This window comes from Oncorhynchus keta, chromosome 12 (genome assembly GCF_023373465.1).
Source record: "Oncorhynchus keta strain PuntledgeMale-10-30-2019 chromosome 12, Oket_V2, whole genome shotgun sequence".
Classification (NCBI taxonomy): domain Eukaryota; kingdom Metazoa; phylum Chordata; class Actinopteri; order Salmoniformes; family Salmonidae; genus Oncorhynchus; species Oncorhynchus keta.
In genome coordinates this window covers 20,079,514-20,104,262 of record NC_068432.1, presented here as the reverse complement: position 1 = coordinate 20,104,262, position 24,749 = coordinate 20,079,514, and the positions used below count along the sequence as shown (strand labels likewise).

Here is a 24,749-nt window from a genome sequence, read left to right as displayed (position 1 = left end):
TCAAGGTATTGGAGTGGCCATCACAAAGCCCTAACCTCAATCCTATGGAAAATGTGTGGGCAGAACTGAAAAAGCATGTGCGAGCAAGGAGGCCTACAAACCTGACTCAGTTACACCAGCTCTGTCAGGAGGAATGGGCCAAAATTCACCCAACTTATTGTGGGAAGCTTGTGGAAGGCTACCCGAAACGTTTGACCCAAGTTAAACAATTTAAAGGCAATGCTACCAAATACTAATTGAGCGTATGTAAACTTCTGACCCACTGGGAATGTGATGAAAGAAATAAAAGCATAAATAAATTGTGAAAACTGAGTTTAAATGTATTTGGCTAAGGTGTATGTAAACTTCAGATTTCAACTGTATACACTACATGACCCAAAAAAGTATGTGGATACCTGCTCGTCGAACATCTCATTCCAAAATCATGGAAACCCATTTCGTTAAGCTCCCGACAAACAGTTATTGTGCTGAAGCTGCTTCCAGAGGCAGTTTGGAACTCGGTAGTGAGTGTTACAACCGAGGACAGACAACTTTTATGCGCTACAGCAGTCCCGTTCTGTAAGCTTGTGTGGCCTACCACTTTGCGGCGAAGCTGATGTTGCTCCTAGACGTTTCCACTTCACAATAACAGCACTTACAGTTGACCGGAGCAGCTCTTGCAGGGCAGAAATTTGATGAACTGACTTGTTGGAAAGGTGGCATCCTATGACGGTGCCATGTTGAAAGTCACTGAGCTCTTCATTAAGGCCATTCTACTGCCAATGTTTGTCTATAGAGATTGCATGGCTGTATGCACAATTTTATACACATGTCAGAAATGGATGTGGCTGAAATAGCCAAATCCACTAAATTGAAGGGGTGTAGGGGTTTCTGTATATATAGCGTATCACTTTTGCAACAAACTGTCTAAATGAAGACCAGAATTGACGTATTTCACTATAACTATGCCTAAAACATCTGGTTTCAAATTATATATTTTTTTTAATGAAAGTTAGTCTTTAAAAACTGTTAAAACGACCCAAAATGTTTTTGATAAGATTTCAGTTCAGCTTGGATGCATATTTTATGTGATTGAAATACTATCATCTTTTATGATGCTGATAAAGATAGCACCTTTACAGACGGTCCCTAAACGTGAATTCGTTCTCTCAAGATGCTGAAATAAAAAAAATCATATTTCTCCACTCCTGTTCAAGAGTAAAAATGTAAATTTGCTGTATAATTTTACTGCAGGAAATTATTAATTCTGCAGGAGTTCATATTATATTAGACTATGTGAGAGGCTATAGACCTACAGTAGTGTCCAGTATTCCATTTAATGCAGTTCCTTTGACGGGCCATTTTGAAGTCCCCATCTTATGACTGTCGAATTTGTATAGCGCCTCACAATTATCACACGTGACACTGCTATCAGCCTCTTTCACCACGTCACCAAATCTTTCCCAAACATTAGACTATTGTTCTGGCCCTTGGCAATTGGCAGGCATTTGTTGTTCTACAGTTAGGCCCTAAAGATGAGGCTTAGGCTATGCATATGAATGGCACAAGAATGATACATTTATGGATTTTTAATGTATTGTTTTCTCATTATTCAACCTGCCCTTCATCCACACGATGTTTCATGACCCTAAACCCGCCCGCTCCACATTTATAACTGTGGGGACTGCGGGTAATGAGTCAACCCGCGCATCACTAATGCCCATATATTCCTATGTAGTGTATGTGGCAGGGTAGCTTACTGGCTCTGATGCTGAAGGACTTTGTCTCTGTGCCAATATCGTTGGTGGCGTTGCAGAAGGCTGTGATGTCAGAGGTCACTTTGATGGACACCACGCTGATAGTGCTGTGCTCCGTGGCTCTGGTCAGCACCTCGCGCCAGCTCTGTTAACACACAGCACACACACACACCAATGTGCATCGGAAACAGACATAACCAAGAAAATTAGATAGCATTAAAAAAAATCTAAATTCATGCAATGTAAATATGCCCACATATGTAAACTGCCCATTGTACTACCAAGCCCTGTTTTACCTGGCTGCCAGTCACGGTCCAGGAGATGGTGGGCAGGGGGTGTGCATGTGCCTCACAGCTCAGGTTCACCCACTTCCCAGTTCCCTCATCCATTTCAACCTCCCTGTCAGCATCCTTCATCTGGGGAGCACCTGGGAGACGGGTTACAAACACATATACATTATAGACTCTAGTAAAAGACCGTTTTTGAAAACATCTTATCTGAAAAACTCAATCCATTGTTTCTCAATCCATTGTTTCTGGTAGAACAACCAGGTTGGATGTGTTTTTGTTCTATCCTATCATATCACACCTGATACAACTAATCACCAAGTAGTGAAAGTGCTGGGCTAAAGCTAAAATGTGTACCCCCCTGGGAGTTCCCCAGAAATGGACTGTATGTTACAGAGAGTACATGTGGTGGCATGGTGACTCACCCTGGACGATGATGTGGACCGAGCCAGAGGTGTGCAGTCCAGGCAGAGAAGAAACAGTCACCTCACACACATACTCTCCTGCCGTGTCATAGGTGGCATCCTGCAGGAACAGCATGTGGCCTTTTCCAACCTGCTGCCGATTCTACACAAAGACAAAATTATACACACAAACATAAGACATATAAGAGGGAACATTACTAAGTCCACATAACTGAATGACAATGCCTGATTAGCTACATTCGGCAAGTGACATGGTCATCTGTTATGTCAGTCTAATAACTGTGTTGCATTTAAAGCACTAAGTTAGTGCTTATTACGGGGTATACTGTACCTTGAACCAGACAGTGGCAGTTTCCAGGGAAGACAGAGCGTTGCAGGTAGCAGTCAGACTCTCTCCTTTTAACAAGATCTCGGAGTCTTTGGGCACCACAACAGCTGGATCCAGATCTGGAGAGAGTAGACATGATGTGAGGACAAGACATTGCTAAGTACCATTACATCACTGCAAATCATGTTAATCGACGGTGAAAATGTAAATGATCTTAATGAGTAATGAAGTGATGCAGTGACAGTGAGCAACTGGAACACAACAGCAGAGCTATCTTGGTAATCAAAGGGCCATGGGTAAAAAATAATTGATGGCGTAAACTAAGTCAAGCAACTAATTTAACCACTTCCAGTCCAAACAGAGCATAAGAAAATACAAGTGTACGTGTGCGTGCGCATGTTTCAGTGTGTGTTAGCTAACTTACAGTGGATAGTGAGCTGCATGTCTCCCGTGACCTGCTCGTAGGTGTCCAGGTCCAGAGAACGACACTGGTAGACCCCGCTGTCCCCACGGATCACCTCCCTCAGCACCAAAGTGTCATCGCTGGCCTCCAGCGCCGTCTCCTGCTCCTGAGAGGGGCAACACCATGTTTACACTGTCATATTAATGGATCTACATTTACATTTTGGATACTTTTATGGAATGGAAATCTTTGGCAAACAGATTTTAGGGTGAACTATACCTTTTAAGTCACACCCAAACAACAGCTTAACTAGTCTGGTTACCAGGAGCTACAGTATATAAACCCTTTAAAACGTTCCTGCCCTATGGCTGCAATCCCGATATCGGGATAAGTGTCATCAACAACCGCTGAATAGCATAGCGCTACATTCAATAAATATTACTACAAATATTTATATTCATGAAATCACAAGTGCAATATAGGAAAACACAGCTTAGCCTTTTGTTAATCCACCTGTCGTGTCAGGTTTTGAAATTATGCTTTTCGGCGAAAGCAATCCAAGCGTTTGTGTAAGTCTATCGATCGCACGACAAAACATTAAGTACACTTAGCATCAGGAAGCTTGGTCACGAAAATCAGAAAAGCAATCAAATTAATCGTTTACCTTTGATGATCTTCGGATGTTTTCACTCACGAGACTCCCAGTTACACAACAAATGTTCCTTTTGTTCCATAAAGATTATTTTTATATCCAAAATACCTCTCTTTGTTTGTCGCGTTATGTTCAGAAATCCAAAATTCCAAATAGTTTCCATGATGTCCACAGAAACATGTCAAACATTTTTTTATAATCAATCCTCAGGTTGTTTTTAAAATATATGATCGATAATATATCAACCGCAAATGTCTTTCACAGCAGGAGAGGGGAAAACGATGTCTGTCCAAACTCTGTTGCGCGAGCAAAACTCATGTGACCACTTGACGCGATGTTATCGTTCTGGCTCATTTTTCAAAATAGAAGCCACTTCCTGTTTTGATTTTCCTCAGGGTTTCGCCTGCAATATCAGTTCTGTTATACTCACAGACAATATTTTGACATGCATTTAATTAAAATACATGTACAGTTGAAGTCGGAAGTTTACATACACCTTAGCCAAAAACATTTATACTCAGTTTTTCCCAATTCCTGTCATTTAATCCTAGTAAAAATTCCCTGTCTTAGGTCAGTTAGGATCACCACTTCATTTTAAGAATGTGAAATGTCAGAAGAATAGTAAAGAGAATTATTTATTTCAGCTTTCATTTCTTTCATCACATTCCCAGTGGGTCAGAAGTTTACATACACTCAATGAGTATTTGGTAGCATTGTCTTTAAATTGTTTAACTTGGGTTAAACGTTTTGGGTAGCCTTCCACAAGCTTCCCACAATAAGTTGGGTGAATTTTGGCCCATTCCTCCTGACAGAGGAATCCTGTAATTGAGTCAGGTTTGTAGGCCTCCTTGCTCGCACACACTTTTTCAGTTCTATAGGAATGAGGTCAGGGCTTTGTGATTGCCACTCTAATACCTTGACTTTGTTGTCCTTAAGCTATTTTGCCACAACTTTGGAAGTATGCTTGGGGTCATTGTCCATTTGGAAGACTCATTTGTGACCAAAATGTAACTTCCTGACTGATGTCTTGAGATGTTGCTTCAATATATACACATCATTTTCCGTCTCCGTGATGCCATCTATTTTGTGAAGTGCACCAGTCCCTCCTGCAGCAAAGCACCCCCATAACATGATGCTGCCAACCTCATGCTTCATGGTTGAGATGGTGTTCTTCGGGTTGTAAGCTTCCCTATTTTTCCTCCAAACATAACGATGGTAATTATGGCCAAACAGTTCTATTTTTGTTTCATCAGACCAGAGGACATTTCTCCAAAAAGTACGATCTTTGTCCCCATGTGGAGTTGCAAACCGTAGTCTGGCTTTGTATGGCGGTTTGGAGCATTGGCTTCTTCCTTGCTGAGCATTATGGTTTCAGGTTATGTCAATATAAGATTTGTTTTACTGTGGATATAGATATTTTTGTACCTGTTTCCTCCAGCATCTTCACAAGGTATTTTTCTGTTGTTCTGGGATCGATTTGCACTTTTCTTCAGCCTCCTGTGTGGGTGGACCATTTCAGTTTGTCCATGATGTGTATGCAGAGAAACTTACAACTTTCCACCTTCTCCACTGCTGTCCAGTCGATATGGATAGGGGGGTGCTTCCTCTGCTGTTTTCTGAAGTCCATGATCATCTCCTTTGTTTTGTTGACGTTGAGTGAGAGGTTGTTTTTCAGGCACCACACTCCCAGAGCCCTCACCTCCTCCCTGTAGGCTGTCTCGTCATTGTTGGTAATCAAGCCTACTACTGTTGTGTCATCTGCAAACTTGATGATTGGGTTGGAGGCGTGCTTGGCCACACAGTCATGGGTGAACAAGGAGTACAGGAGGGGGCTGAGCACGCACCGTTTTGGGGCCCCAGTGTCGAGGATCAGCGGAGTGGAGGTGATGTTTCCTACCTTCACCACCTGGGGGCGGCCCGTCAGGAAGTCCAGGACCCAGTTGTACAGGGCGGGGTTCAGACCCAGGGCCTCAAGCTTAATGATGAGCTTGGAGGGTACTATGGTGTTGAATGCTGAGCTATAGTCAATGAACAGCATTCTTACATAGGTATTCCTCTTGTCCAGATGGGATAGGGCAGTGTGCAGAGTGATGGCGATTGCATCGTCTGGCGATCTATTGGGGCGGTATGCAAATTGAAGTGGGTCTAGGGTGGCAGGTAAGGTAGAGGTGATATGATCCTTGACTAGTCTCTCAAAGCACTTCATGATGACGGAAGTGAGCACTATGGAGCGAAAGACATTTAGTTCAGTTACCTTAGCTTTCTTGGGAACAGGAACAATGGTGGCCATCTTGAAGTATGTGGGCACAGCAGACTGGGATAGGGATTGATTGAATATGGGCCAAGGAAACCCATATCATGAAGCTCCCGACAAAAAGTTATTGTGCTGACGTTGCTTGCAGAGGCAGTTTGGAACTCGGTAGTAAGTGTTGCAAACGAGTAGAGACGATTTTTATGTGGCCATCCTACAAAAACTACAAATGCCTTGATGGTCTGGATGAGACTGCCGAATCGAGGTAAAAGTAAGAATCTCTGTATTAACTATCTAATGTTAGCTATATTTAGTCATTTATAAATTGGCAACATTTCTTTAAACTGACAATTCTTTGAACTGTCTTGTGCAAGTTTTAAATTGACACAATACCTGTCAGTAAAGGTGTCAGCTGAGAGTAAATAGAGCCGAATCCATTGATAAAAGTCACCTGGTCCGAGAGAGATTTACATGGTTATCAAAACGTCACTCCAGGGTAAACCTAAAACAAAACACAGCCCTTATTTTAAGTGTCTCTAAAATCCTATGGGAAAAAATGAAGGGTGGAAAAACGATTGGTTTTATGGGTTTTTGGTTTTATGGGTATTATGACACATCCGCTGTGGGTTTCTATGGGGTGAGGTCAGAGTTGGGGTGTCCCAAGGATCCTGTTAATAGACTTTTCTGTGACGCGACTTATGGTTTTGGACATTGACAAGGCAACACTCCAACTTAACTCCTCCTCCACATTTACTGGATTGGTTGAACCTCACCCAACAGATTCTTCCTCTCGTCAGGACCAGAATGTGGGGTGTCACGCTCAGGCATTTATTTTACGCCTGCTACATTAGGTTAGGGAACCCCTGCTCTGAATGACCAAATCATGCTTCTATCCACATCCCAGTCTTAAGACCCAACAGGAGAAACCTTAAATGTGTTATTGTGGTCAGTTGAACATACTGTAGGTATTGTGTGTGAGACATGGGAATGAGAACTATTCCATCCTGAGGATTTTGATCTCCAGTCAGTCAAAGACCTTGCCCGACGGGGTACAAAGATCTCCCCCAGAGCCACAGGGTCAAACATTATGCGGTCCCATTCACAAGGCCTACACTTCTACTCCGAGGCCTGAGTCTGAATATCAAAAACATTCTCCAGATGTCTCCTGCGTGTCATTTTTCCCCCCTCGTTTTATGGTTCTCTCGACTCAATAGGCAGACGCAGAAAAGCGGGCCATTCTTACTTGTTCTCGGTTGAAAGTGAAGGGCGGCGGGGGGTTGCCATCGCCTTGGCAACGAAGCTCCACAGTGTCCCCCTCTTTGACCAGGCCCTGGGGAGATTCCTTCCACAACTCGATGATGGTCGTGGGGACTGCGGGACAGAAACCATACATCAACGGGGCTATTCAACGCCTGGTGAAGTCACCAGGCTACGCCGCTTTACAAGCCAGTCATTTACTCAGCACTGACAAAAGCAAAGTTTGTGTTTTGTCATCACTGTCATGGTATGCTAAATTGGTTCAAACAACACTAGACACATTGAGAAAACATTGTGGGCTAAAATTGAAAGAGTGCCAAAGATGGTGGGTTTGGATTAGATTAGTTGGTTTACTACTTTGACAACCCAGAAGCTGTTGACTTGTTTTAGATAGGCTGATATCATTGCATAGGCTTTCATTTGGGTGTTGTAGAGAGAAACACCAGCAAACACCCTACTAGTTTTATGGTAGGGAAATTCATAAAAACAACTGGAGAGCGCCTTTATCACAACGAGGAAGCATTAGCTCTAGTTAGCAATACATTCAATTGAACTCAATAATGCTAAAAGTATTAGCATGCTGAGTTAGCATAAGTTGTGTGGTTAGCGATAGCATGTCTGGGGTATATGACAGTTGGTAGGTTTCTTACAGTGCACAGTGATGTTGATGACTTTGGACTTGGCTGTCCTCACACCTTCTGGAACATAGTAGCTGACCTCACAAGAGAACAGGGCGTCCTTGTCCTCCTTGGCCACTTTGTACTGCAGCTCACTCTGGACCGTGTAGAAGCCACTGGACTCACGGGTCACCAGTGTTACCACATTGATCTCTGGGAGGGGTGAGAAAAACACTGATTTAGCTGCTATCACAGGCTGGTAGATAGATGACATCCGGAAACACTTCTTCATGTAACGACAACATGTATTTCAGTGACTGTTGTGAGTATCACCACATGAAGTCAAAACAAGAAAATTGCTTGACTAGTTTTTCACAAATAGTCAGTTGGTGAGATAGTCCATTGGTATTCTTGCTACTCACGGCCATGTGTGGGGGTAAGTGGGCTGCTGTCACGGTACCAGGTGATGTTGGGTTTGGGGAAGCTGTTCCTTGCCTCACACGATGCAATCTGTATAGAGGGAATAAGATACCTTAAAGAGTTTTATAATGTTCAATGTTGCTTTCATGGACTGAGAGATAAAGTGAGATGTACTCAAGTGGACTGCCTAGTGCCTACCCTTGATGGCAGCTCATTAGTCACAGAGATTCCAGCATGGACACCTTCAATTACTGAGGCCTCTGGAGGATCTGGAAAAAATAACATTATCCATGTATAGTCGCATTTTATCAATAACCACTGAAACACCTGGTAATGGGCAGGGTATGTGCCCATACTGTGCTGTACCCAAATCCTCGATCATTTGAATAACAAGGAGAGAGAAGTTGGATCAAGCACAAACAGATCTGGACCATCAGGCTAGGAAGAGACTGATGCAGAGTGCAATGTCTTACCAAACACCCTGAGGTGGGTCTTGCCTTCTCCGTTGCCTGCAGCCATGCCGTTGACTTGGCAGAAGAACTCCCTCTCATCAGTCAGCTGGACGTCCTGGATGGTAAGCAGCACGCCCTCCTGGTCCCCAATGTCGGACACTGTGATACGGCCGGTGAATTCTGTACCATCATCCACTATCTGTTGTGTGTTGTCACCGTAGTAGATCCGCTCCCGGCTACTGCTACCGGGATTCCTCTGTAGGGAAGGAAAGTGCCAGAAGATGAACTAGGTTGAATGTGAAAATAGAGTGTACTGTACATAGAAATAAATTGGTGTGTGTATGCGTGTCAGAGCATGTGAGCGGAGTGGACCAGTTGGAAATCCCTTTCATCGCTCATGGAGAGGTGCTCGCGGCGCTCCATGTCCTTTCCAACTGCTCCGCCTAAAACTGTTGTGCACTCACAGGAAAACAAACTGCCGCTCCAAATTCGCTCCATTCATTAAAAGCACAATTTAACCAACATACTACCTGAACCTACAATTTGGTTTTGAAGTATTGAAACCAAACCATATGGATTTGAATGAAAAGTATTTGAATAAACATGAAAAGATGAATGTAAGAAGCGCACATCATTTTAAATAGGCTACATGTCATATTAAACAGGATATAAACATTCTAAATAGGTCAGGAGCCAGACAGGCAGCCTAAGCCACATCTCAGACTGGCCAATAAAAATAAAAGATTAACATGGGCAAAAGAACACAGACACTGGACAGAGGAATTATGCCTAGAAGGCCAGCATTCCGGAGTCACCTCTTCACTGTTGACGTTGAGACTGGTGTTATGTGGGTACAATTGAATGAAGCTGCCAGTTGAGGACTTGTGAGGCATCTGTTTCTCAAACTAGACACTCTAATGTACTTGTCCTCTTGCTCAGTTGTGCACTGGGGCCTCCCAGTATATATATCCTCTTTCAATTTTGGTTAAAGCCAGTTTGCGCTGTTCTGTGAAGGGAGTAGTACACAGTGTTGTACGAGATCTTCAGTTCCTTGGCAATTTCTCGCATGGAATAGCCTTCATTTCTCAGAACAAGAATAGACTGACGAGTTTCAGAAGAAAGATCTTTGTTTCTGGCCATTTTGAGCCTGTAATCGAACCCACAAATGCTGATGCTCCAGATACTCAACTGGTCTAAGGCCAGTTTTATTGATTCGTTAATCAGCTGTGCTGACATAACTGCAAAAGGGTTTTCCAATGTTCAATTTGCCTTTCAAAATGATGAACTTGGATTAGATAACACAACGTGCCATTGGAACACAGGACTGATGGTTGATGATAATGGGTCTCTATGTAGATATTCCATTAAAAATCTGACGTTTTCAGCTACAATAGTCATTTACAACATTAACAACACCGTATTTCTGATATATTTTATGTTATTTCGACAGACATCATTTTTTTCTTTTTTTTTCTCGAAAAACAATGACATATCTAAGTGACCTCAAACTTTTGAACGGTAGTGTATACATAGGTAAGCATAAAGATTTTTAGGCAAAATAACCCGATCAAAATGGAAAGCTCCTTGAACATTGGAATATACCAGGCCTATTGGGCCAAAATCAATTATGGCCTATTGTATAGATAATAGAACAAAAATTAATGAAACGTTTAAAAGATCTGATTTTTTTATTTATGAATACTTTGCTACAATGAAACACTTAGTTATCTACCCACATTGTTCCTTTCTTTTAGCATGTGCATGTAGTAAGTACACCATCATGCTTTCGGGATATGTGTCTTTTCAGATTCCACAATGATTCTTTAGTTGTGGACACTACATCACCACAATCCATCTCTTGCTCTTGGTTCTCATCTTTGTAAGTCACCTTGCTTTAGCACCTGTGAGTTCGATCAGTTTCTTTATGAAAATATTTAGTGAACTCTATGACAGTAGAGTCATAGAGGCATTCCCTGAGCTCTTGAAGTGAGCGCTACTGGAGCGAAATTCAAGCAGCGAGGAGCCCGACACTCCAACCTTTGGGAATCTCGCTCTGCACTCCAGTCAAATTGGGCACGCTCCGCTCCAGCTCCACTCACTTACTTATATACACACACATCTGAGTGAGTGGGTGAGTGTGTGAGTGAGTGAGTGTGGCTGGGTGAGTCAGGAGGGGGTGCAGAAAATGGTCCAGAAGTACTCACCACAAACCACTGGATCATGACTGCTCTGGCCTGCTCACTGAAGACATACTGGCAGGGGATGTCTGCTATGTCACCCAGGTACACCTCCACACTCTCCTCCATGGTCATGTCCACCTTGGCCCAGGCTGCAAAGAACAAACACAACACCACCATCAGTGTCTTGTCACACCAAGGACCACAACAACATGCAAGGCAGGCCAAAAATAGGCTTCACATTTTTCAAGTTTTTCATGTTTTCAAAAGACAATCTTTAATTCATTACCCCTATTGTGCCAGTACTATAATGACACACAGGCAGTGTGAAAGCCAGCATGTTCACTCTATTGCAAACTGATGGATCATCTATGGATCAGTGGGACCTGTGTTTTGGCCGCTCTAACCGGTGTGAGAACTAGACACTGTGGCTGGCTGGCAGAGGGGAGATGTTACAATGTGTGGAATGTGTGAAGCAGGGCCCACCCTGGTCCCTCCAGGAGCACTGGGCAGTGTCCAGCTCTTCAGCGTGTCACCCGCCAGCCGCCAGCACAGAGAAAAGGCTTGTTTTACACACAGACTGAAGAATTACTGCAGTGTTCCCTGTTAACCCGTGACCGAGCCAACAAACTATCCTAAAACTGGCCCACTCAGCATTGTCATGAGAACCACCAGACACAAGATAGAGCCTGTTTGATGTATAACAGCATTATAAAAACGTTTTTTTAATAGGATGTAGAATCTAGCACTATTCTTGGCAGATCTGTCTAGACTTTAGGGTCACACAGATACCCATAATCAAATAATTGAAAGTTATATAGTTTGCTACTGCAGGGTTTTGTAAGTTTAGGTAACAATCAAATATACAATATTAATTGAATTGGGTTATAATCATGTTTCACACTCATGTCTGGTCTGAAGGTCACTTTTCCAAAATGATCTGGCAACGTTGTTCTCAAGCCTCTTCCCACTACATTGGAGCTGAGCCACACAGACACTCTCTGAGACAGTCTTACAGTACGTGTTGTTTTGTTACCACATTCTTCTTGTGATCTCCAGTAGGTAGCCCCCACACAGATCTCTATCTATAGTAATACCCTGTCTGAGCCAGAGAAAAGGAGACATGCCTCAAATTAAGCCTCTCATTCATGGTGGAGAGATACTTGCTCTTCAATTCCCCTTCACCGACACACATGTAAATATTGTATGGTAAATTGTTGAGTGCCTTCCTGTATTTATACTCATTTACTTTTTTATTTTAATTTTAATCTTTTAATATTTGTTATTTTTGTCGCAATATCGACAGGGAACCTGCAAGTAAGCATTTCGTTGGACTGTGCATACCATGTGTATCCTGTACATACGAAAAATAAACATAAACTTGAAACTTGAACCACCCTTTGTGCCACAGCAATCCACCACACTGACTTGTAAGCTATGACCCACACTCTGTTCTCCTCTCCCTCTCTACCCGCACATCCCCCTCTTTCTGGCTCAAAGACAGCCTGTTTTTCTCCCCTCATCCCACCCCATCCATTTATCTCGCCTGATCCTAGTCCACTGGGGCCACCATGCCCCCCCCCTCCCATCTACACCCCCTCGTCTTCTTCTTTTTCTCTCACTCCATTTCAACCCCCCCTTTCGCTGTCTACCCCTATCTCAATCTCACCCCAAACCCTCTTCTCTAGCCTCCATCTTCCCTTCAGCATGGAGAGAAGTAGAGAGAATTGAGAGAGGCTTCCTTCTTAATCGGAAGCATGTGGGAGGCGGGGACTGGTGCTGGTAGGGAGCCGGGGAGTATTAATGGGTTTCCTCCATGTTGGCAGAAGGAGCCCTGACTGGGTGGAGGGGAAGGGGAGAGCAGACATTGGTAGTGGTAAGGGGGTGCAATTGGTACACAGAGTCAGCTTTTCAATTCAATTCAGGGATTTATTGGCATGGAAAATATGTTTGCATTGTCAAAGCAAGTGAAATAGATTATAAACAAAAGTTTTAAAAAACAATGAAAAGAAGAAAATGAGAAACAAAATTAACAGTAAACATTACACTCACAAATATTCTAAAGGAATAGAGACATTTAAAATGTCATATTATGGCTGTATACAGTGTTGTAACAATGTGCAAATAAATAAATACACAACTAAATAAATAAATCAACATAAATATGGGTTGTACAACAGTTGTTCTTCATTGGTTGCCCTTTTCTTGTGGCCACACATCTTGCTGCTGTGATGGCATACTGTGATATTTCACCCAAAAGATATGAGTTTATCGAAATTTGATTTGTTTTTCGAATTCTTTGTGGGTCTGTGTAATCTGAGGGAAATATGTGTCTCAAATATTGGCATACATTTAGCAGGTTAGGAAGTGCAGCTCAGTTTCCACCTCATTTTGTGGGCAGTGTGCACATAGCCTGTCTTCTCTTGTGAGCCACGTCTGCCTATGGCGGCCTCTCTCAAGAGCAAGGCTATGGTCACTGAGTCTGTACAAAGCTTTCCTTAATGTTGGGTCAGTCACAGTGGTCAGGTATTCTGCCACTGTGGACTCTCTGTTTAGGGCCAAAATAGCATTCTAGTTTGCTCAGTTGTTTTTGTTATTTCTTTCCAATGTGTCAAGTATGGGGGGGCGGGGTATGCGTGTCTGTCCAAGCCAACAAGCCATTACCATTTGCACTTTCTGGAAGTATTTTCAAACTACTATATTCAGATCTGTCATTATAAATCAGACACAAATGCATGCATGCAGACACGCACACACACACACACACACGCACGTAAGCATGCACGCTCACACTTACAGAGCCCTTATTAAACTCACAGTCACATCCCGCTGGTCCTATTGAGCTTTCCCACCCCCACTGTCAGCCTGCTTGCCTGCCTGCTTTTTCCTTTCTTTATCATGTCCACAGCGCCAAGCAACCAGCCTGCTCATTGTGGCCCTGATTGTTGGGGCTTATTTGTGTCAATTCTCCCAGTCTCTCATCTGGTTTCTCTCTCTCTCTCTTTCCCTCGCTCCGAGCCATGAGGCCCCAGGCTGTATTCAGTCAGCTCTAAGACGCACACGCCATTGTTCCCACACCTGGTAAGACCTTAGCCTCTGCTTCTCTCCAGAATGTTTGTCTACCTCAAACTCAGAGGTTACAGGGAATTTGTCACGTACCACTAAGGTTGTTTGCTGTTTATCTCCTGAGCTGTGGTGGTTTAGCTCATAACGGAACAGGAGTAGAGAGAAGGGGGCAAAGTTTCCATCTCTTTGGGCCTCGTCATTTTTGGGCTAATCCGATTAGCATGCGGACAGAAAATCTACTAATCGGGGGATTTAACTCCAAAGCCAACATGGGCTGCCTTATCTGTGTAGACTTACAGATACAACAGCAGCATACCTCACCTGTGGACTACTCAGTCAGAGTGTTGTCCATGGTTACCACAGTCTGCTGGCTGGAAACTGCCACTGGATATTTGGACGTGTTGACAGGGCCCGTAAATGAGGCAATGAGGCCCGAAACTGCTGGGCTGTCACAGAGGCAATGGAGGGGGGTGTACCAAGGAGATTTACAATTTGTCCCGTTCTTAGGGAACATTGCCCATTGAATCCAAGCTGCATTGTTAACAGTCAGAGGCATTGCAGACAATAGCACTGAGACAATGGGAAGTGTCGCATGGATTGTTTGAGGGGGGTCTTGCATACAGTCGGTCATTACACACCTAATACGCAGACAATAGCATTAGAAGCTAATCACGGTAGTCTCAACATTAGCTTCTGTGCACCTCCCTCACTGACAAAGCGGATCAGCTTGGGTTGCAGGCCCATCTGAGCTCCATTAAAGCTCCAGCTGTTCCTCGTCATCCTCCTTATCCATGGTAACAGACCCACCCTGCCTCTGCCAACCGTTGACGACAACACACACAAATCACCTGTGGCAATAGAAATTAAAGCTATTTAAATGGGAGATATAGCTTAATCCCTCCATGTCTAGCCAGGCATGAAATAGTGCAATATGTATGTTGTGGCAGATAACCAGTGCCTGTTCACACTGCTACCATCCAGAAGGCGAGGTCAGTACAGGTGCATCAAAGCTGGGATCAAGAGACTGAAAAACAGCTTCTATCTCAAGTCCATCAGACTGCAAAACAGCAATCACTAACTCAGAGAGGCTGCTGCCTACATTGAGACCCAATCACTGGCCACTTTAATAAATGGATCACAAGTCACTTTAAACAATGCCACTTTAAATAACAAATCAAATCAAATTTTATTTGTCACATACACATGGTTAGCAGATGTTAATGCGAGTGTAGCGAAATGCTTGTGCTTCTAGTTCCGACAATGCAGTAATAACCAACAAGTAATCTAACTAACAATTCCAAAACTACTGTCTTATACACAGTGTAAGGGGATAAAGAATATGTACATAAAGATATATGAATGAGTGATGGTACAGAGCAGCATAGGCAAGATACAGTAGATGGTATCGAGTACAGTATATACACATGAGATGAGTATGTAAACAAAGTGGCATAGTTAAAGTGGCTAGTGATACATGTATTACATAAGGATGCAGTAGATGATATAGAGTACAGTATATACGTATGCATATGAGATGAATAATGTAGGGTATGTAACATTATATTAGGTAGCATTGTTTAAAGAGGCTAGTGATATATTTTACATAATTTCCCATCAATTCCCATTATTAAAGTGGCTGGAGTTGAGTCAGTCAGTGTCAGTGTGTTGGCAGCAGCCACTCAATGTTAGTGGTGGCTGTTTAACAGTCTGATGGCCTTGAGATAGAAGCTGTTTTTCAGTCTCTCGGTCCCAGCGTTGATGCACCTGTACTGACCTCACCTTCTGGATGATAGCAGGGTGAACAGGCAGTGGCTCGGGTGGTTGTTGTCCTTGATGATCTTTATGGCCTTCCTGTAACATCGGGTGGTGTAGGTGTCCTGGAGGGCAGGTAGTTTGCCCCCGGTGATGCGTTGTGCAGACCTCACTACCCTCTGGAGAGCCTTACGGTTGTGGGCGGAGCAGTTGCCGTACCAGGCGGTGATACAGCCCGCCAGGATGCTCTCGATTGTGCATCTGTAGAAGTTTGTGAGTGCTTTTGGTGACAAGCCGAATTTCTTCACGATGTTGTCTGTGTGAGTGGACCAATTCAGTTTGTCTGTGATATGTATGCCGAGGAACTTAAAACTTGCTACCCTCTCCACTACTGTTCCATCGATGTGGATAGGGGGGTGTTCCCTCTGCTGTTTCCTGAAGTCCACAATCATCTCCTTAGTTTTGTTGACGTTGAGTGTGAGGTTATTTTCCTGACACCACACTCCGAGGGCCCTCACCTCCTCCCTGTAGGCCGTCTCGTCGTTGTTGGTAATCAAGCCTACAACTTGATGATTGAGTTGGAGGCGTGCGTGGCCACGCAGTCGTGGGTGAACAGGGAGTACAGGAGAGAGCTCAGAACGCACCCTTGTGGGGCCCCAGTGTTGAGGATCAGCGGGGTGGAGATGTTGTTGCCCTCACCACCTGGGGGCGGACCGTCAGGAAGTAACGCCACTTTAATAATGTTTACATATCTTACATTACTCATATCACATGTACAATGGGGCAAAAAAGTATTTAGTCAGCCACCAATTGTGCAAGTTTTCCCACTTAAAAAGATGAGGCCTGTAATTTTCCATCAACTATGACAGACAAAATGAGAAAAAAAAATCCAGAAAATCACATTGTAGGATTTTTAATGAATTTATTTGCAAATTATGGTGGAAAATAAGTATTTGGTCAATAACAAAAGTTTATCTCAATACTTTGTTATATACCCTTTGTTGGCAATGACAGAGGTCAAACGTTTTCTGTAAGTCTTCACAAGGTTTTCACACAATGTTGCTGGTATTTTGGCCCATTCCTCCATGCAGATCTCCTCTAGAGCAGTGATGTTTTGGGGCTGTTGCTGGGCAACACGGACTTTCAACTCCCTCCAAAGATGTTCTATGGGGTTGAGATCTGGAGACTGGCTAGGCCACTCCAGGACCTTGAAATGCTTCTTGCGAAGCATGCTTCTTCCTTCGTTGCCCGGGCGGTGTGTTTGGGATCATTGTCACGCTGAAAGTCCCAGCCACATTTCATCTTCAATGCCCTTGCTGATGGAAAGAGGTTTTCACTCAAAATCTCACGATACATGGCCCCATTCATTCTTTCCTTTACACGGATCAGTCGTCCTGGTCCCTTTGCAGAAAAACAGCCCCAAAGCATGAGGTTTCCACCCCCATGCTTCACAGTAGGTATGGTGTTCTTTGGATGCAACTCAGCATTCTTTGTCCTCCAAACACGACGAGTTGAGTTTTTACCAAAAAGTTATATTTTGGATCGAGGGAGATCGAGGGAGATTATCAGTGGTCTTGTATGTCTTCCATTTCCTAATAATTGCTCCCACAGTTGATTTCTTCAAACCAAGCTGCTTACCTATTGCAGATTCAGTCTTCCCAGCCTGGTGTAGGTCTACAATTTTGTTTCTGGTGTCCTTTGACAGCTCTCTGGTCTTTGCCATAGTGGTGTTTGGAGTGTGACTGTTTGAGGTTGTGGACAGGTGTCTTTTATACTGATAACAAGTTCAAACAGGTGCCATTAATACAGGTAACGAGTGGAGGACAGAGGTGCCTCTTAAAGAAGAAGTAACAGGTCTGTGAGAGCCAGAAATCTTGCTTGTTTGTAGGTGAGCAAATGCTTATTTTCCACCATAATTTGCAAATAAATTCATGAAAAATCCAACAATGTGATTTTCTGGATTTTTTTTCTCATTTTGTCTGTCATAGTTGAAGTGTACCTATGATGACATTTTTTTTAAGTGGGAGAACTTGCACAGTTGGTGGCTGACTAAATACTTTTTTGCCCCACTGTATATACTGTATTTTATACCATCTACTGCACCTTGCCTATGCCGCTCGGCCATCGCTCATCCATATACTTATATGTACATATTCTAATTCACCCCTTTAGATTTGTGAGTTTTAGGTAGTTGTTGGGGAATTGTTAGATTACTTGTTAGATATTACTGCACTGTTGGAACTAGAAGCACAAGCATTTCGCTACACTCGCATTAACATCTGCTAACCATGTGTATGTGACAAATACATTTGGATTTGATATCATGTAAAATTGTGGTAATATGGGGCGACTAATGTAAGTGGAGGTATAACGTTTATGTGCCTGGGGCCCCATGGTGGTTTTCCCTGCCTCTGACTCTCAGACTTCTTCTGCTTAGGGGCATTGCCTGCACCAACTACCCATATAGCTCAGCGACACACTTTCCAAAGAGGAGCTGTTATGCTGAGGCTTTCTCATTCCCAGACGGTTACTATGACGTCTGTAGTTTTCTATTGATTCCTATTGACGTGTGATCCTCTTAATTACAACACACTGATCTAACCTTCACATCTTTAGAGTCACCAAAGCCTATCCAGGAAATGGTGATTCCTTCTGTTGTTCTTCAAACACCATGTGTTCTAGGTAGTGTGGTTTAAAAATGGCTACCCATATAGCTCAGCGACACACTTTCCAAAGAGGAGCTGTTATGCTGCTTTCTCATTCCCAGACGGAGCGTCTGTAGTTTTCTATTGATTCCTATTGACGTGTGATACCAAAGCCTATCCAGGAAATGGTGATTCCTTCTGTTGTTCTTCAAACACCATGTGTTCTAGGTAGTGTGGTTTAAAAATGGCATACCTGGTGGTTCTAAGCCACCTCAGGAAGTCAAAGGGGTCAGTTTGTGGGGCTGGCATGTAACCCGGGGTGACAGTTAGGCAGTGATGGCCCCCTCAGAACTTTAAACAGCACCCCCTGGTCCCACTGAAACACCCGGGGGAGTCCACACAGCACCCACCTGAGATCAAAGTGACCCTTAGCCTCAGCTCTGTTCTCGCAGTGTGCTACACACACACACACACACACACACACACACACACACACACACACACACACACACACACACACACACACACACACACACACACACACACACACACACACACACCTAGACTGGAGAAATCAAACCCCCTTGACGTACTGGTCTTCCCTGGCTTTGTGAACTACACTCTGGCACAAATCTCCCCAGGAGGGTGGGTCTGAGCCAGGGCCAGACGCAGGTGCTCCCTCAAGCTCCAGGGGGGAAAATTGGGAGCAGGCGTGACAGAAGTAATGGTCCACATCAAACATGTCAAATCAAATCAAACGTTATTGGTCACATTCACATGGTTAGCAGATGTTAATGCAGTGTAAAGAAATGCTTGACCTTCTAGTTCTGACAGTGCAGTAATATCTAACAAGTAATCTAACAAATTCACAACAACTACCTTAAACATACAAATGTAAAGGGATGAATAAGAATATGTACATATAAATACCTGGATGAGCGATGGCCATGCAGCATAGGCAAGATGCAGTAGATGGTACAGAATGTCTACATGAAGTAGGATATGTAGACATCATTAAAATGGCGTTATTTAAAGTGACTAGTTATACCTTTATTAAATCCATTTATTACATTTATTAAACTGGCCAGAGATTTGAGTCAGTATGTTGGCAGCAGCCACTCAATGTTAGTGATGGCTGTTTAACAGTCTGATGGCCTTCAGATAGAAGCTGTTTTCAGTCTCTTGGTCCCAGCTTTGATGCACCTGTACTGACCTCGCCTTCTGGATGATAGCGGGGTGAACAGGCAGTGGCTTGGGTGGTTTTTGTCCTTGATGATCTTTTTGGCCTTCCTGTGACATTGGGTAGTGTAGGTGTCCTGGAGGACAGGTAGTTTGCCCCCAGTAATGCTTTGGGCAGACCGCACTACCATCTGGAGAGCCTTACAGTTGTGGGCCAGGCGGTGATACAGCCCGACAAGATGCTCCCGATTGTGCATCTGTAAAAGTTTGTGAGTGTTTTATGTGACAAGACAAATTTTTTCAGCCTCCTGAGGTTGAAGAGGTGCTGTTGCGCCTTATTCACAACACTGTTTGTGATGTGTACGCCGAGGAACTTAAAACTTTTCACCTTGTCCTCTAGTGTCCTGTCCTGCCGACGCTGTTTCCACGATCATCTCCTTTGTTTTGATGACATTGAGTGAGAGGTTGTTTTCCTGACACCACACTCAGACGGCCCTTGCTGTCTAATATTTTTTTAGTCTGTGCAGCACACTGTTAGTAACATTTTGTTGTTATTTCTTTAACTTGTGTAATGTGTAACTCTGTGCTGTTGTTTGTGTCGCACTGCTTTGCTTTATCTTGGCCAGGTCGCAGTTGTAAATGAGAACTTGTTCTCAACTGGCCTACCTGGTTAAATAAAGGTGAGAAAAAAAAAACTTTATTAGCTGGGATGTCTGTCTGTCCTGCACATAGTTTATTTCAGAGACTGTATAAAATGTTTGCATGTGTTTCTTAGCATTTAGCTAGCATTCACTATGACATTTTACATGTACTTGATTGAAAATAGCACCCCCTGTGTCCAGTGCCAGTATTACCAAATATCCCAGGATTGCACAAGGTAGGTATGAAGGTATGACAATCTGGATACCGCCCAGGCCTATTTGGAACTCTCTTTCTCATTGATCTATTAATTAACTTTATTTTCCAGCTTGGTTTTCTTGGTCCTTTTGGCTTCTCTCAATTTTATGTATTTTCACAGTCTCTCCAGAGATCATAAATCTAGCCTTAGGTCATAATGATCCAAAAAGGGGCTGGAAAATGTACAGAAGTCAAGAGTGACATTAACATGTTTTTCCAGGTAGACAACCCTAAACTGATTAAGGCGATTCATATTCTATCTAGAATTAAAAGCACTTGGACAAGCTTGACAGACAAGCTTGACTGACATTAAAGCAGAAAGGTCAGGTGGCCCGTGGCAAATATACAACGCATATCAGACGTTTGCATGTGACGTTATTACAACCCTATAAATAGAATCCCTGCTTCACGTCAGCTCTCATGACAGCAGCCTCACAGGAACCTGACAAAAGATTTCATTGTCTCTGTGCACAGGCCTGTGGTTACCAATGTAATAGATACTCTCAGAAAGGTCCTAGAGGAGAGAGGAAAGGGTGGAGGAGCTGAGGAATCAAACCCACTGGCCTTCGGTGGCTTTTATCTTTACTTTGGACAAAGTATTCTATGTATTTTCAGCATGAAATACACTGAAAACCATCAAATGAACCAGATATAAAGAGCGCTATGGTTTCCAGTACGACCTCGCCAATAATCTGACTCCAGCCTCTCTGGCATGTCTCCAACATTCCCATCCTCTGGATGTGGGCTGCTGTCGGCCTGTGTGTGTGCTGCTACATCAATCAACCAATCCCTCTTGTGCTGGTAGAACTCTCAGCCTGCTTCTACCAGTCACACAACAAAGACCAATCTGCATACACCCGTCCTTTTATCCTATCGATCAGACGTCAGGACGCTGTCACCCGGTCAGAGACACACCCGAAATGAGGATCAACCAGCAGCATATCTCCAGTTCTATGAACCCCCGCCACAAGGGTTTAATGACCTCAAAGAGAATAGCAGATTGATCACAGGTGCACCATAGCGTTAATGAGGGGGTGGGGGGGACTAGTACCCCCAAACCCCCCCATTCTCAAACTCCCGGCTGTCAGCTAATGAGAGCCTGGGCTAGTCTGAATTCTAATCTTGTCTTTTACAGGAATTCTTTAATGGGGCTTTGGATAAGCCTGGTCTTGAGGATTATGAACACGCAGTGAGTAGGTGAGTTCTTTCCGTGTTTAAATTAAGATTGGCAGTTTTAGAGGTATACAGCCCCAAACCACCAAACAATGTTTTGGGAGACAGGGCCTGTGTGGGCTTTGAATGGCTTGATTTGGACTGAAATAGTAGGTCAAGCTCGACAGGAGAATTCAGTATTTAACATTTTGGTTTGGCACTGGAAAGGTTTGTGTGAATCCTGTTGCCTGGAGCTGTTTCAGCAGCCTACCAATCCCAAGCCTCTCTCCCCACCAGCAAGTGCCAAAGGTGAAAGTTTAAAAAACAACTGTTGGTTTTCTCCTCGTACCCCTCAGTGTATTGCACTCGTTGCTCCCATTCCGCCCTAAGCACTGTTTACAGCAGCCTCAAACAGCCTAGTACTAAACGACAGGACTTGGAAGTCCTACAACCACTTCTGTTTTCACAAGAAATTGCCCATGTTCCCCCTTGAAACAGAGTCTCAACTCCAGGAGCAAAAATACAGCCTCCTTTACCTCAAATTAATCCACTACCAGTCAGACAATGTCAAGCTCAATGACATAGACTGTTTTCATAACTCCAAGTCACAGACTTTCATATCAAAATGTTAAGCGCTTTCCTTTTCATATCTTTTGTACATCTAAACTTGTGACTGGAACTAAATCCACTGTGGCGGAAATAATATCAACAGCTCCAGACTATGTTGTAATGACTAAGCGCCATGCCAATACCTAGAACGATGCTACTATTATGGCTGCCGCTCCAGTCCGCTGGGTGGCCCATGTCACGCTGCGCAGGGAGAGAGGACGAGGTAGTCCTGGGATAGATAGAGAGGTGGGGTTCACACTGACATGGGCAGCTGCAACAATGGGAACATCTCTCAGACTCCCAAGCTCAAGACAGGAGCAGCTGGGGACAGAGAACTCTCCTATTGACACCTGTCGCCTGGCCATTTGTCAAGTGATTTAATGGATAGTGGTGGAGGAGGGGGTGGAGGTGGGCAGAGGGGGAACAACGGTGAGAAAGTAGAGGAGAGGCAATGGACCACACACTGACTGACACTGTTCTCTCTCTCTCAAGTTTTTATTTTGCTCTCCCACACCAGCCACACCTGTGCCCATAATAAATCCTGCACTTCCTTTCCCCCTCATTCAGAGGGATCTGTTCAGAGGTTTCTCTGCAGAAGTTTCACGGAAACCGGCTTGGTTAATGTCCCCCACTGGGATGTCAACAGCAGGTGCTATGGTGCTTTTAACTGGATATGCCTTTAGCTTAATCCATAATAGCCGCGCCATGGAACGCACTTCCAGACACTATTAGCGCTGCAGATTCTCTGTCCTAATTCTGGTCTCATGTCCTCCGGATCTGACGACACCTGTGATTGTTGTCTGTGTTCTATGTTCTGTGTTTTGGATTGTTTTTATTATTATTTATTTTTTAAATTGCGTCTTGGATGTGAGAAAAGCTTTACAAATTAAATGTATTATTATTATTATTATAACTTGGATTTAAGAGCAACTTTATGTAGCCTACTGTTTTGTAGACAATACATAGCCGCTGGTCTGTTTGAATATGTCATTATGCTGTCATAGGATAAGGGATAGTCTTTATTAACACTATTCAATACTACTGAACTCATGAACTAATCAGTCTCTCAGTTTAAAGGTGTAATCCATAATGTCTATGTTCCCTGTGGCAAGAAAAGGAAGCCTGGTTTGAGTGTACGGGTCCTATTATTCTTCAGATTTACACTTACAGCTAGTGCCTTTTAAAGTGGCCTGTCTTTGGTTTGAAGAGTTAGACTTTTGAAGGATTACACTACATTGCCTTTGGGGGGGCAAAGCACAATGTTTTTGAAGGGAAGTGCTTTTATCTAACTCAACATATCCTCAACAAGCAACCAAAGGCTATCTGTGTAATTAACAGTGTGTGATTTTGTCAAGCATTGTGATGATGGGAAGAATGGGTAACTGAGAAAAAGTCAGGATCCGATTCCCGTTCTGCAAGTCCTGCTCTAAAGGGAAAGGGGGATACCTAGTCAGTTGTACAACTGAATACATTCAACTGAAATGTGTCTTCTGCATTCTGAATCAGAGAGATAGCAGCAAGATTGAATTATTGGATGTAATAGCTTTGGGCCACTATCCCAAAATTCTCAAGAGGGAAAGGGCTCCTTTTTAAGTGTGCACTGAAGCTGGTATATGAATCACTTCAGCACAAGCAATTGCAACAGATAATCAGTATGCACACCAACACACCACTTTGATTCACTCGTGATCTTTTAACAGTGTCTAATATCAGGGGAGAGGAAGGGGAGGATTTGATATTTAAGGAGCTTTATCGTCTCTTTGAAACGTCAAGTTCAAAGATACACAACTATCCCCTTCATCTGTGGGCCTAGTCGACCTTAAGAATAACTAAGCGACTGTTCTTCATCATAGGGCAACAGCAATGTCTTTATTTGGGGTTCCCATTGTCTGACCTCAGATGGCGTCATTTGTGCAGTGTGTGTTCTGTCAATATACTTGGTAAAATAATGGTTCATAAACCATTCTAAGGGGGGCCCTATAAAATGTGAGATTTTTTCCCAAATGTTGTTTTATATTTTAGTAGCTAGGATAGTAGCTGGGAGCTTGTGGTGTCGAATACTTGTGATATTTGTTTATGACATTTTGCGATGAAACATTGCATACAGGCCTACTTTCCGTAATTGTTTGGCGACCTACTCATAGGTGGGCTGTGAGCTACAGGTGGCTTGCGATCGACCTGATGGAGACCCCTACATTAGTTCCAAACTCAAAAAATCACTCACTACGGCAAACCATGCTCGATCAGCTGAGCAAACAAGCAGCCTAGTGCTAGCTTGTTTGAATAGCCATTATGGTATATAGTTTGCCAGCTTGTTGATGCACATCACCAAATATTGGGACTATTCTAAGAATCAGAATGTATCTATAACTAGCCAGAGGGAGTATTCAGCATTGAGTGTGTGAACTGGAGTTGTTAGCATCCCTTTCATTTCATATGGATTG

The 24,749-nt window shown here is 43.5% G+C and overlaps 1 protein-coding gene across 2 annotated transcripts in view; it reads right to left on the bottom strand.

The window, feature by feature from the left end:
* LOC118391096 (cell surface glycoprotein MUC18-like) overlaps nucleotides 1-24,749 on the bottom strand; it is a 68,231-nt gene that overhangs the window by 6,960 nt on the left and 36,522 nt on the right. For both annotated transcript variants that reach the window (XM_035782115.2, XM_035782114.2), the window contains exons 2-12: nucleotides 11,033-11,157; nucleotides 8,850-9,084; nucleotides 8,575-8,645; nucleotides 8,379-8,466; nucleotides 7,990-8,169; nucleotides 7,326-7,453; nucleotides 3,201-3,345; nucleotides 2,780-2,895; nucleotides 2,449-2,590; nucleotides 2,033-2,163; nucleotides 1,740-1,881 (exon numbers count right to left, since the gene is read on the bottom strand). In XM_035782115.2, coding sequence (XP_035638008.1) covers nucleotides 1,740-1,881; nucleotides 2,033-2,163; nucleotides 2,449-2,590; nucleotides 2,780-2,895; nucleotides 3,201-3,345; nucleotides 7,326-7,453; nucleotides 7,990-8,169; nucleotides 8,379-8,466; nucleotides 8,575-8,645; nucleotides 8,850-9,084; nucleotides 11,033-11,157 — 1,503 coding nt within the window. The remainder of the gene's footprint in view (nucleotides 1-1,739; nucleotides 1,882-2,032; nucleotides 2,164-2,448; nucleotides 2,591-2,779; nucleotides 2,896-3,200; nucleotides 3,346-7,325; nucleotides 7,454-7,989; nucleotides 8,170-8,378; nucleotides 8,467-8,574; nucleotides 8,646-8,849; nucleotides 9,085-11,032; nucleotides 11,158-24,749) is intronic.